This window comes from Anoplopoma fimbria, chromosome 15 (genome assembly GCF_027596085.1).
Source record: "Anoplopoma fimbria isolate UVic2021 breed Golden Eagle Sablefish chromosome 15, Afim_UVic_2022, whole genome shotgun sequence".
NCBI classification, from domain to species: Eukaryota; Metazoa; Chordata; class Actinopteri; order Perciformes; family Anoplopomatidae; genus Anoplopoma; species Anoplopoma fimbria.
Window position 1 is genome coordinate 24,553,933 of NC_072463.1, and position 14,227 is coordinate 24,568,159.

Sequence of the window (14,227 nt, forward strand, 5' to 3'; positions counted from 1 at the left end):
CTTTATTTATGTTCTCAATCAAATCGTCAGGAAATCTGGTTCAATCCAATTTTTTTTTTTTATTATAATAATAAATAAAAACAGCCAGATTACGAGGAATTCTCCCACATCTTCGGGTCAACATGTTTTGGTGAATGTGGGGCGTAAATTGTCCGGTAGAATAAACGCATCACACAACCGCATTGTCTGCCCCCCCACCCCACCACCCACCCCACCTTTTTTCCTCCACCTCGGTGTTTGTCTGGAAGATACTCATGAGATGTCCAACCCACATCTCACACACACACACACACACACACACACACACACCGGTTCGGTCCACAAACACCAGCCAAGGTGTCCAAAAAACCCACTCCTTACACCAGCAGCAAGGATGCTGTCCTCCCTTTCATCCCCCAAAAGCCTTCCACTCCACCTGCCTTTTACTGTAATTACCTGGAGGATATGCGCCTCTAGCTCTGCATCAGCTATTTTCATATTTTTTTTTTTTATATAATCCTTTTTTGAATACTCACTCTTTAGTGTTTCCACCCCAAAACAGGGTTATCCTCTCATCGTTTGGCAGCCGGCGACGGAGCACATGGTGCAGGGCGTCAAGTGAGAGTTGTAGCCAAATCAGCTGCAGACTTACACCATTACATCATGCACATGTAACAGTGCATTATTTATGAACTTCTATAGCCGTCGACAAGTCACCTCCTCCATCCCGTCAGACCCCCTGGATAGAGACAGATGATGCAAGTGACCATTTTAGGAATCCATTTACAATAAAAAATGTTTTTTCAGGATATATATAGATTGTTGCCTTTATGTAAAACTAAAAAATGGGCATTTTTGATTTGATTATGTAGTCAAAAACTCCTACAGGTGTTGCATGTTTTCAAGTTTCGATTTAACCTATATATGAAGAACTATACTAATGTTTGGCATGTTTTTCTATATGTCAAGCAGTACTTTATACATTTGTTTAATGCATTTTCTACCAAACTCTGCATGCAGCCATTGGTGACGATTCATTCCATATACTGTGTGGATTCGAAACTGCTTTCATTTATGTCAAAGATATGTTACTGTAGCTGTAATTCAATTATAAAGAGACAGCAGCGATGTTATGTATGTGTATGTGATTTAAAGAAGAAACTCAGCATACAGAACCATTGCAGAGGACCACATGTATCCAGGGGGAAAACTGATCCTGAATAGGTTTTTTTATTTTAACTACAGACAATTTCAAACAGGTGTAACTGATAACAATTTGTCCTACTGCATTGCACTGCAGTAATTGCTGCTTGGAGCGGTGATTAGTGTTATCTGTTCCACCTGTGCTATTTCTGTTATGACAAGCTGTGAAAAAGCTCCTTGAATCTGATTCATTTTGGAACAATAAAGAATCAAGATCAAGGATCAGGGTATCAACATTTATTCAGCCAGCAAAATGGCATGAAATTGTTTTGGAGCATTAAAGGTTTACAGTTTACAAACTGTAATTATGTGTCCACGTCAATTTAACATACATTTTCCAAACAAACGATTTTCTCACTCATCATAATTGAAAACTGTCTATAACCATGTTTTACTCCTGTGTTTACAAAGATAAGCCGACTGGGGTTTACAAGTTATTAACAGCATGAGAAACCATTGCAGCATGGGGAATTAATATATTACTTTACATTCATTTGTACCTTTTTTAAACTGGTAATAAAATCAAACTCTTAAACACTGACAAAAACAAGCATTATTTGATTTGTGGTTAAGGCTAACTATGCTGTTCAAAGAGTCCGTTTCACACTACAATTAAGTCATTTACAATCTTTTGTTGGTGAATGACGTTAGGGGTTAAAAGGTCTATCAAACAATACAAGGAACATGGCAGAATTAACAATATGCTGCTGACAGAATGGTCCCATGATGGACATATACTTGAATCAGAATTTATATTTGTTGCACTCTGTGTAATTCACATTGGTCAGTTTTTCACACACTCAGCAGGCCAGATGGTGGGTGTTTACTTCAAACTGTCCTAAAAACAGCCCACCTGTAATAAACAAGATATGGGTACCAGTATAAATGTAGGACCCTAGGGAGCATGATACATTGAACTGTTCCAAAGGCCTTGAAATCTGTTTTCAGTCCTGAATTTATAGCTGCTGTCTCACTATCCTCTGGTAAAAATGTAAATAACCGCAGTAATAGGAAGACGATTGTATAAGATTCAGTGCAAGTACAGCCCGCGTTAACCCGCTCTTAATTATCAGGCACAGGGGCTCCGGTAAACTTCACATGCCACTGTGTTTAATGACTAGCTAAGACAATACGGCAGTTTATAGGCTTCAAACTGGCTCCTCTTGCCTCACCCTGTTTGTCTTATGTTCAAAAGGTGGTTCAAAAACATCAAGTAATAATAATAATAATAATAATGGATTTCATTTATATAGCACACTTTAAAATACAATGAAATCTCAAGGTGCTGCACAGGGTAAAACAATCACAATAATCAAATATAATAATAAAACGCTAAAAACAATTAAAAAACAAAATAAATGAAATCATTTAATCATAATAAAATCTAAGAATATATATTAAAACTGAACAACCACCCAAGAAACGCAATCTAAGCTACACAAAGCCAAGACCTTAGGGGAAGGCAGAGAGGAACAGGTGAGTTTTAAGATTTGATTTAAAAGCTGTGAGGGAGTCTAAGGCCCTGATCTTCTCCGGGAGCTTATTCCACAGGCGTGGCCCCAGCGAAGAGAAGGCACGATCTCCCATGGTTGCCAGCTTTGTCCGGGGAACCGCAAGGATGTTGGAGTTGCCTGACCTAAGTGTCATGGATGTGGATTGAGGGGTGAGGAGGTCCAGGAGGTAGGTTGGACCGGTACAGTTTATGGCCTTGAATACTAGGAGAAGTACTTTGAAAATGATGCGTTGTTTTATTGGAAGCCGGTGGAGGGAGTGGAGGACTGGGGTGATATGTTGTGATTTCCGTGTCCTGGTGAGAACCCGGGGCGGCACTGTTTTGTACATATTGTAACCTCTGGGTGGTTTTGGCTGGTAGACCTGCGAGCAGAGAGTTACAATAGTCAATCCGAGAACTGATGAATGTGTGCACCAACTTCTCTGCATCACGTTTGGGTAGTGAGGGTCTTAGCCTTGAGATGTTTCTCAGGTGTGTGGTGGAAGTTTTCCAATACAATTTACTATACTAATACCCAATTTGTACTAGTACTATCTATGTCCCGAGATGAGTCCCAATGAGCGTTGAAATAATGATCAAATGACAAATGAAATGTATTTTATTTCTTTGCATGAAAGAGCCAGAAGTTTACAGAGTCACCGGGAGCCTGCAAAGTACTGAACTCCCGAGTAAGGCTGCTCACCCCTGCATATATGGGAGCCTGGGTGGCCAGGCTCAGTTCTGAGTTAGCATCTCCTGACAATGAATGTGTGATGGAGGGGGGTATGAAGAACAAAAAGGGTGCATGAATATCAAAGAAAAGGTAGAAAAACAAAGGAGAGGAAGAAGGCCAAAAGGTGGGTATGAGTCTCAGGTGGGGAGGAAGGACCGAGAGGGAGAAGGCCAAAAGGTGGGGGTATGAATGACAGAGGTGAAGGGGCATAAGGAGCAGGGAGGGGGGGGATAACACCTTCCCACAGTGTAATAATCATACAGAGAGATAAGGTTCTCCACCTTTAGAGTAAAATCTTCACATCATAGTACATTTCATTCAAAACCTTTACACTATATACTTCCAACATACACGAATATAATTTTCCATTACAGGTGGTAGAATGATGTTTGGCAGACAGATGATGAGTCCAGCACCCAGACCCATCACAATGTTAAAACTCAATTGTCACGAGGGATGTTCTATAGGAATTGTGTCTAATTTTCCTTATTCTGCTTTAAGCATATGTTATTATTATATTCCTTTATTGATCCCCATGGGGGAAATTCAAGTGTTGCAGCAGCTCAACTACACAGACACAGACAATAAATACACATACTATACAACTACACAGACAATAAATACACATACTATACAACTACACAGACAATAAATACACATACTATACAACTACACAGACAATACAATACACATACTATACAACTACACAGACAATAAATACACATACTATACAACTACACAGACAATAAATACACATACTATACAACTACACAGACAATAAATACACATACTATACTACTACACAAACAATAAATACACATACTATACAACTACACAGACAATAAATACACATACTATACAACTACACAGACAATAAATACACATACTATACAACTACACAGACAATAAATACACATACTATACAACAAAATAAAGATAGATGTGCTGTTGCCTGTGGGATCAAAATAAAGCCAAACATTTATTGCATGGAAACTATCTTTGATAATCATTCATATTTTGGGATTTTATTTAATTCTGAGGTTTTTTTGCCATGTTCACTTTCCCAGTCCAGTGACCAGTGCGTGTATGTGGCTATGGTAGGGCGGTGTGGGGGGCGTGGCTTTCCTTACGCAAGGGCGTGATGACGTAGGCGATCATAGCAACCAGCATGGCGACGGAGAAGCTTTACCCAGCCGCCCGTCTGCTTATAAGCTAGCTGTAGGCTTAGCTACCTTTCAGCCATAACATGCTCACAGTTAACCACACTGTTGTTACTGAATGCATCCGAGCTCTGCCGTCGCTGCTCCAGACTGTTTCTGAGGAAAATGGGATACGATGAGTACAACATTACCATGGAATCGAGACTAGGTGTGAAGCTATTGTTAGCATTAGCTAGCTAGCTGTTAAGCAGCAGCAGGAAGCTCATTCACATTGTGCTGAGGCAGCAATCAGAAGATAAACTCATGCTGACTGTGAATGTACTCCCCAATGGGGCTTTTAAATGACTTAAATAACCATTTAAACACATACATGTATACACATATATTCTGTGGAGTGTATTGTTTTCATTATGTACTGCAAACTTCTACCAATAACATCATACTAGAGCTAGAGAAGAAAAGCAAATACATTACATTACATTACACAAATACCCTGACAGAAGGAATGCTAGATTAGTTATCATAAGCAGTCAATGTAATCATACTTTTGAGAAGCTTTATGCACCAAATGCTCGCTTGATAATAGACATACAGTACCAGTCAAAAGTTTGGACAGTTTATTTTTTATTTTTTCTACATTGTAGATTAATATTGAAGACATCCAAACTATGAAGGAACACATGTGGAATTATGTGGTAAACAAACAAATGCTCAACAAACCAGAATATGTTTTATATTTTAGATTCTTCAAAGTAGTTGAATGAGAAGGTGCGTCCAAACGTTTGACTGCTACTGTATTTATTTAAAAGGTTTATTATTGTTGTATTGTATTACTTCACTATGGGAGTCAACATGTCTATATCTGTCTATGTTTATTTTAGGGAGCGTATCATCTGGATTGGGGTGCAGCATTGGTGTGAGAGGACAGAATTTAAAAAGTAGCCGTAAGTATTAGTATGTGCTGATATTATAATGAGAATGAAGTCAACTGAGGAATGACCATTTGTAAGATATGAGCTTCATTTTACATTGTACTGTATGTTGTTCTCTATGTTGCGTTCTAGCTTTCTGCCCTCGCTCCTCCAGCAAATTGACACAGTCCATCATTAAAGACCACATGGTGTCTCATTACAAAAAGGTTTACTCAGCTAAAGGTGAGCTATATGGCAGGGTTATATTATGAATGTTACTTTGACATTCAATAGAATGAAACAGTTATGTTCATGCATATATAATATCCTAATATATTGAAGTGGTTACAACATGTATGTCTGTTGCATAATAATTAGATTAAAAATCAGTTGTAATTTTACAACTTTGCCTTGTTCCACAGCTGCCGTTGATGCCTCAGTACCCAAAAGCTTGATACACAGTGTAAAGTGTAAGTACCCACTCACCAAATATTAAATGATTAATTCAACAACAAACAAAATGTCACTGTTTAAATGAGTATATACACCTTACATTTCTGCTCTCATTTTTGTTGATATATGCCTCATTTTAGCACACCCACAATGTTTTTTAATGGCATTATAATTGAAATAAGTCTTACTATTTAACCAGAAACCGTTAGGTATTGGTGTCATAATCGGAATGAAAGACCAAAGTTTTCTCTTTGAACTCAGCACTTTGCCCCACCATAGTTAAGGAAGACATGAATCATAGTACAGGCAGAAGCCAACAGCTACACAGACAGTAGCCTAAATAAGCAATGATGCAATGCAACCACTCATCACTTTTTAGTACAGGATGCAACTCATCCTTATCTTTAACGGTAAAAGTAATGCTCTCTTCTTATGCCTGTGCTATCGCAGTTGCTCTCTTGACCTTCTCATACCGTGCAGATAAGTCCAGTGAGTCTTTGCCTATTAAAGACTACTTTCTGTGTCTATTCACTTTCTATTTACAGACAATGACCAGATCAGACAGGAGCGGTTAAGGAAAGGTGGTCGTCCTCAGTCGGCCCCCTCCCTCTCACAGAGGAATAGCAGAGCCTCCTGCTCTTCAGCCCAGGTAAGAAATCAAGGCAGAATCACTGATGTGTTTCTAATTGCTTCATATGATGTTTATCTTATACAGAAACCATGGCATTGCCTGACCAGCAAACTTGATTATTTGAATACAACATGTTTGCTTTTCAGGGTAGATTATCTGTGCAATATGATGACAGCCCATACCTCTGCTCAAGGAGTTCCACGGTTTCCAGCCCAAGGTTCAGCTCCTCCTTCCATGCCAAGGAGATAGTCTATCCATCATTTAAAGTTGGTTCTCAGAACCATTCTCATCACATTCGGCCAGCATCAGAAATAAAATACCGTAGCCAGGAGGCCACTTCACACAGAAAGCAGTCAGCGTATTCACTGGGTGCTTCAGGAGATCAGAGTTGCTACAAGACTTTCCAGGACCCTGCCCAGAAGACGTACAGCGGAGACTTGCTCCAGAAACATTCACAGCACTTTACCAATGACAAACCTTTCACCCCAAAGACCCTGAAATCAGAAAAGAGTTCATACTTGTCGCAATATCGCTACTACAGTGCACCACGGAGGAAACCTACTCAGGATAGCACCAACTCAAGGTTGATGCGACAGGAGACGAATCATGGCAGGTACTTACCTAACATCTCAGTGAGTCTCCAAGGACAGCAATAGATGTGTCTTTAAAAAAAAAAAAAATATATATATATATATAATTCTTTTTTTTTTTTTTTTTTTAATGCAGCACAAAAACCAAGGAGTGCACACAGGACATTTTTGAGCCATCTCAGGTAATTTTGAGGATTTTATTTGATTAATCAGATTTTAACAATAGCAATACAGTGTTAAGACTTCACTGCTTAATTAATTAGTCCATTTATTTACTAACCTTTTTTATTCTTGTTAAAGTGGTAAGATACATATTCAAATGTGTTCACATTGTTTGTGATAACTAATCATTGCTTTGGCACTTTCACTGCACTTGATGTACTGTATATGATGTGGTTTATACCAGGCCCTTAACGCTGATCCATGCCTTAGGTGCCATCACATAATAATTTCAGCGAAGATGAGTGCAACAAATTTAGTCTTACCCCCACTGACTGAACCTGATGACAATCTGTGGCACAGCATCCAAATAAAGACTATGAAAAATTGTTTCATCCACATTAAACCTCTGATCCCGAGACAGACAATATTGAGTATGTCTTCCCGTTTTGCTGTCCATTTGTTTTACAGGGATTTAATACGGAGCATGAGTGGTCTGAAGATGAGTTCAATGGCACATATTTATCAGCATCTAGACAACAGAGTCGAGCAAACAAGAGCAGAGAACATGATTTATTTGACTCCTCATCCAGGTAAAATGATGAAGGGGAAATACCACGCTGCATTTTAAGCATAATGTAAAAATGAAGTGTAATTTTAGTCAAATTCTTTAGGTTCTCACCAGAAGTCGGGAAATCTCACATTATGAAGAGTGTATCTGCAGAGTAAGTTCTCTTTGAAAATGTTTACATTATTCTACAGCTTTCAATTTCTACAGTAGAAAGAATGTGTTTAAGGATATGACAGGACTTTAGATCCCCCTGTGAATCTTAGGAACCATGTAAACTAATGTCTCCATGAATCTAATAATTCCCATCTGTTGTTCAACAGGGAAGAAGAATTAATGTACCTTGAATTTATTTCTGCTGTAACGGAGGATATATTGTCCAGGGGGCACATCTCTGACAGGTTTGTCATTTTTTTAATGATGATTTTCTACACTCTCTGACTATGAACTACAAGACTGAGCTTAATGTCAGCTTTCATATATTTAAAGCACACGTGCAGCTTTGATGGCACTTTCCTAATAGCGGTATGTGTCTTATAACTGAGTATATGGTTAAACAGTTGCTAGTGTCATTGTCTGTGTTTATGTCCTCTGCAAGGTATTTAGACCGGGTGATAAAGCGCCATATCGACATGAATCGTCATCACCTTGATGTGGTGAGTAGCTGATATCAAGCAAATATTGTTTAAGTGTTGGGTCACAGCTTTAAGAATATATTTGAAAACATTTAAAAGGTTGACACAGAGGACTTCTTTAAATTCTTATCACTCATTTGATTTCATTGTTTGGTTTTAGGGTAAAATGCGCCACCTTCTGGAAGTGCTGCGTAAAGATTTTGAAGAGCCAACCAACACATCCAGCTGTGGTACAGAGCTTGAAAAAAAGGAGAATGATCTACTTGATTCAATCCTACCACATCTGGAATCAGGGGGAAAACATGTGAAGACCAAAAAGGACAGTGACCTGTTCCCGTATGCATCACTGATTAAATATTCCGATTCGCCAGATTATGCTGATCCCCTATTGGTGTCCACACCCTTATGCTCTCCTGAAACGACTGCTGCCTCACCAACTAAAGCGGAAGAGGAAGGAGCAGATGACAATCAAGAAGGGGGCATTAGCTCTCCTCGGCTCAGTGAGCATGTTTCCGATAATACAGGAATTAGTGAAGAGGACCATCAAAATCAAATTGGCACAACTGAGACAAGCAAAGAAGTCAGCAATGAAAACCATGAATATAACCCTATAACCAGTGAAGAAGGAGTCCATCAAGACCAAGCTGAAGTCAGTAATGATGGACAATCTAAAGAGCTTGAGGATCTGGGGAGAAGTTTGTCAGAGTCGCTTCATGTGTCCAGCAATAAACACTGCAACAATGTGGAGACGGACACTGAGCAACATACAAATACCATTGCCTCCGTCAGTGATGATGAGTTCTGAGCTTTGCTGTGTTCAGGGATTGAATGTCCTTTAATGTTTTTGTTACCAAGTGAGTCTTTATCCAGACAGAAATGTAACTAACATTTTAATTTCTAAAAGTGTAGTCTTGTAAATGTGATTTAACACTAGTTGTGTTCTCCATGTTTTAAATGCCCTTACAATATGGTGTTGTAGTTTTTTATATTTTCACATAAGCACAATGACATTTTTATAAAAGCAAACAGGGTTTTAGCGAGCACACCGGAGACACATACTGGCCGTAGTGGTTAAGCTCCAATTGACCCACAGAGTAACGCTCTACATATTTTCTAAATGATGGTAACTAGTATGATTATCAAATTTGAAAAGGATAGTCTATAACACTGATGTCAGACGGTGGAATTAGTGGTATCCTTTAGTTTGTGTTGATTGCAGAGAGTATGCCCAGTCAGTCTTAAGTATGGTGCAGCTGCTGTTTACATTTCCAGATTTCTAGAAAAACACTTTTGTTGTAAGGAAACTTCCTCATTTTTCAGTGCGTTTGACTTTACATATGCCTCTGAGATGTAGCTACTAGGAGTTGACTGTCACCAGAAAGTGTCTTTACCATTGCAATAAATCTTCTATTCTTGTGATTCTTATATCTGATTATTAAGACTATTTTAAAGAAAACTGGTTAGCATTCAACCGGTAGGATTTGGTGGATGGACGGTGGGGTAAGAGGTTTGGTAGGCTGGTAGAATGTGACCAAGAGGAAAGAGTGGATAAGGGGTTTGTGGTGGTGGCAGGGTTTGAGGGGGAGGATGTAGAGGGTGATGGGTGAGGAAATGTGGGTTGTGAGGGGGTGGACAGGGCAATAGAAAGGGGGGAGAGGGCAGGGGATACGTGGGGACGGTTGAAGAAGACAGAAAAGATGGACCTCCTATTCTGTCCATTCTTCTTCTCTATTTTCAAATCCTCAATCTCCTTTTTCCTTTCCTCTGCCTCTTTCTTCTCTCTTGCCTCTCCTTCTTTTCTGTCTTTTCCCCTCTCCTTTTTCTCTCTTTTCAAATCCTCAATCTCCTTCTTTTTCCTTTCCTCTTTCTTCTCTCTTGCCTCTCTCCTTTCTTCTCTGTCTTCTGCCTCTCCTGCTTCTCTTTGTTATCTCTCTCCACCTTCTCCTTCTTCGCCATCTGTTTTTTATCCCCCCTCTCCTCATTTTTCTTTGCTTTTTTTCGTATCCCCCGCTTTCTTTTTTCTCTTCTCTTTCTCCTCTGTCTCTTCTTTTTTTGCTCCTCTTTCTCCTTCCTCTTGTTTTCTTCTTTCTTCTCTCTCTTTTTTTTTTTTATCCCGCCCCACTGCTTCCACACCAAAAGAATAAAACTGGTTTCTCTTCTTCTCCCTCACTTTATCCTCATTCTGTTTTCTTTTCAATTCCTCTTTCTCCCTCTTATCGTCTACCTTTTTCTCTCGCTTGGCTCGTTTCAATTCCTCTTTCTCTCTCCTTTCATTTACCTTTTTCTCCTTCTCTCTCTCCTCTTTCATCTCATTCTTCAGCCTCTTTTCTGCCTCCTTTGCCTTCATTTCCTTCTTTTTCCTCATTGCCTTCTCCTTCTCAGAGTTTTGGGAAAGCTCCTTTCTGAGGAGGTCGACCGTTTCCTCCATTTGTCTCACTTTGTTGAGAAATTCCTCCACCATCTTCATGCTCTCTTTCTGAAGCTCCTGGAGGCTCTGATGATGTACCTTAAGGTCAGTGTTCTCCTGTGTAAGGAGGTTCATCTTTTGCTCCATGTGGCTCACTTTGTTGCACCTGTCCTCCCCATCTGTGCTCTCTCTCTCTAGAGTGATCTAATGTGGCAGTGGGGAGATCCTTAAGTGTGTGCCAAGAAAGCAGATCAATAAAGTGATCAGTCATGAATTGGGTCCCTGTGGGGTTAAGCGGAGGGGCAGTGCTGACCTCAGAGGTCATGTGTAATTAGTTTTTCAGTAATATGATGATTCAGAAAGTTACTTTGCCTAACGACCATACAGACAATATGCCCTGGCACTGTCTCCCGCAGCCCGTTTGTCAGCCACCCCATGTGCCACAAACAAAGGGATAAATTAATCATTTAAAAAACAAAAGGCTGCTGGGTCTCCCAAATTTCTTCTTTTTTTTTACTGGGCAGAAAATATGATCAAACTGACATGTTTGGTGACAGCCTTTTCAGATAAAGATGGTTCTGTGTGGGCAACAATGGAACTAACCTCATACACGTTAATGTCCCCAATATATGGTAATTATCTGCTCCACTGTCAGCATGCACAGACACCAATATTTTCTCCAATCCTGTTGTGTTGTATTCTATTCAGATCTGCACACAATTTCACAAACATTTCAATTTTAATCAGATGAATGGCTTTTCTCCCCTGTCTCTTTTATTGTTAAAAGTTTTGCTATCTTTGGAGTGATACCTGCTGAGACTCGAGCAACAAATGCGTAAAAGTAATGCAGATAATTCTCATGAATTGGGAATATCTAAAAAAAACAGCCACCCTTCCAAAGATAGCTGGATGGATATTTGTCTATTTACTGGTATTGACTTTAGACATATATCATTACAAACTACTTTTTTGTTATAACAATAAACAGTGCACACTACATCTGTATACATTTAATGTATCATATTCATATTTGTATTCTCATGCTCTCCTCTGTGGTTAAGTTGTTTGTTACATGACATTAATTTGTGTTTGTGTTTCCTGTTTTACTCACCTCTCCTCTCGTTTCAGATCACTTCATTTCTTCCTTTGTGTGTTTTCCCATCACTTCTGTCGGCCCCGCCCTGATTAGTTTCACCTGTCCCTCGTTAGCACTGAGGTCATCAGACCTCCTGCTCACCTGTTCCCACTACCCAATTAGTCATTCACTATTTTAGCCCAGTTCCTTTGTTGGTTTATGTTTTGTTTCTGCATGGAGCTTTTTATACATGTTACCTTACCTGCATACATCTTGAACTCAGAGTTTTTAAGAATTTTGTTTAATAAATCCTTTACTTGCACCGTCAGTTAAATTGTGGCCACTGTGTTGGAAATACAATTTAAAGATGATAGTGATTTGTAGATGTGATGTGTTGTACGAGACCAAGCTGAGCAACATTTGATTTCCATAATTGTGACTTGCCTTAATGTGTGCATGGTTTCTATGGCAACATGGCGTAGCTTTCATTATCTGAATCACATACTTCTTCTACTAACTTCAGACAGAGACAAGCTATGTGAAGAGGGTACTTGTCAGAAGCCATGATATTAGAAATAAAATGTTATATAAATCAGGCTATGAATGATATATGAACAAACTCCTATGTAAGAACCTTCAGAATATAGATAGAAATTGAGCCAGTGGAGTGGAGATTTATGGCTCAGAGTAGGTAGAGTATATTGTTTTCTTTCCTCTAGTCGGAAAGAAGACAATTTATGATAGCAAAATACTTCAAAATTGATCAGTGCATGAAAAGTGCATGTTTTTGTCTGGGATGTCTCCCCTTAAAAGATGATTTATTTTTTATCAGGCAGACATTAAGTGGTACATTTTTTCAGTTTCTTATGGCTCTGTAAACGACAAACAAAATATGTGCGTACTGTATTAAAAGCTCTAAGCAATTGTGCACATTTTCAATCTAACAGAGATCTTTGTCAGGCATTATCAAATCACCACCAAAAAGCAGAACAAGCAAAACCAGACATAAACACATTCATCACTAAAGTGATTGTGATCTGCATGATTGAGAGTCAATCTACTCTCAAGTTGGGCCAATAACAGCTGAATGACGCTCTCAGAAACATAAAGATCTGTATCAAACAAGCATATATTAAACAAACATTTAAGAAAGAGACAAATATATATCATAAATCACATAAAACATCAAGAGAAAAACAATTATCCTAAAAAACTAAGATATGGAAAACTACATAGAGAAAGTAGAACACATTTATACAATTCCTCCTATCCATACTGTCAATGTATTGTGCAAAAAATGTTAATGTATTTTTTAATGTTCAGCTTCTTATTAGCCAAATCAGTTATCTTCATTCTGGTTAGTTTGCATTGCAACTACCAGGAAATATAGTAGATCTGTGTTGTGAATATCTTTAGTTCTCATCTTCTCTGGCCAGATGCAGCAGGTGTGTCTCCATGTCCATGTTTTTTGGAGGAAGAGAAAGTGTTTCAGAGCATAGCAAAGGAACTAGATTATCGCTGAGGGAATATTTAATAACTATGGATTCACACTCTATTCCATTTAGTCTCTTTTATTGTAATGTATATTTTTAATACATAAGGCTGCTGTACAATTATAAGTGGGAGAATTTAATATAAAGAGATGAATCTGAATTTATGTCATACATTGAATGTGTTGTAATCTGCTGTTATTGTTATGCTGTTCATTCTGTACACATGACATCTATTGCTGTCCATCCTGGGAGAATCCTCTGTCCATCCTGGGAGAAGGATCCCTCCTCTGTCGTTCTCCCAGAGGTTTCTTCCTTTTTTTCTCCTGTTAAAGGGTTTTTTTTTTTAAGGACAGAGTTTTTCCTGTGAGGGTCTAAGGACAGAGGATGTGAGGGAAGGACAGAGGATGTGAGGGTGTAAGGACAGAGGATGTGAATGAAGGACAGAGGATGTGAGGGTCTAAGGACAGAGGATGTGAGGGTGTAAGGACAGAGGATGTGAGGGTCTAAGGACAGAGGATGTGAGGGTGTAAGGACAGAGGATGTGAGGGTGTAAGGACAGAGGATGTGAGGGTCTAAGGACAGAGGATGTGAGGGTGTAAGGACAGAGGATGTGAGGGTCTAAGGACAGAGGATGTGAGGGTCTAAGGACAGAGGATGTGAGGGTGTAAGGACAGAGGATGTGAGGGTGTAAGGACAGAGGATGTGAGGGTGTAAGGACAGAGGATGTGAGGGTGTAAG

General features: G+C 39.1%; 1 protein-coding gene across 1 annotated transcript; it reads left to right on the forward strand.

Annotated features, from left to right (window-relative positions):
• The first annotated feature begins 4,658 nt into the window (after positions 1-4,658).
• Positions 4,659-9,886, forward strand: spata7 (spermatogenesis associated 7). Its single transcript, XM_054614421.1, has 12 exons — positions 4,659-4,775; positions 5,449-5,511; positions 5,632-5,721; positions 5,901-5,948; positions 6,477-6,580; positions 6,709-7,175; positions 7,289-7,334; positions 7,783-7,904; positions 7,986-8,036; positions 8,203-8,280; positions 8,478-8,535; positions 8,675-9,886. The coding sequence occupies exons 1-12, from the start codon at positions 4,733-4,735 to the stop codon at positions 9,317-9,319; spliced, it is 1,815 nt and encodes a 604-aa protein (XP_054470396.1). The 5' UTR covers positions 4,659-4,732; the 3' UTR covers positions 9,320-9,886.
• Positions 9,887-14,227: the final 4,341 nt, after the last annotated feature.

Excerpts from the sequence above, each read along its gene's own strand:
- spata7 (XM_054614421.1), top strand. The coding sequence starts at position 4,733 with ATGGGATACGATGAGTACAACATTACCATGGAATCGAGACTAG. Across the intron at positions 7,335-7,782 it reads ACATTTTTGAGCCATCTCAG|GGATTTAATACGGAGCATGA; the intron begins GTAATTTTGAGG and ends TTTGTTTTACAG. Across the intron at positions 8,281-8,477 it reads AGGGGGCACATCTCTGACAG|GTATTTAGACCGGGTGATAA; the intron begins GTTTGTCATTTT and ends GTCCTCTGCAAG.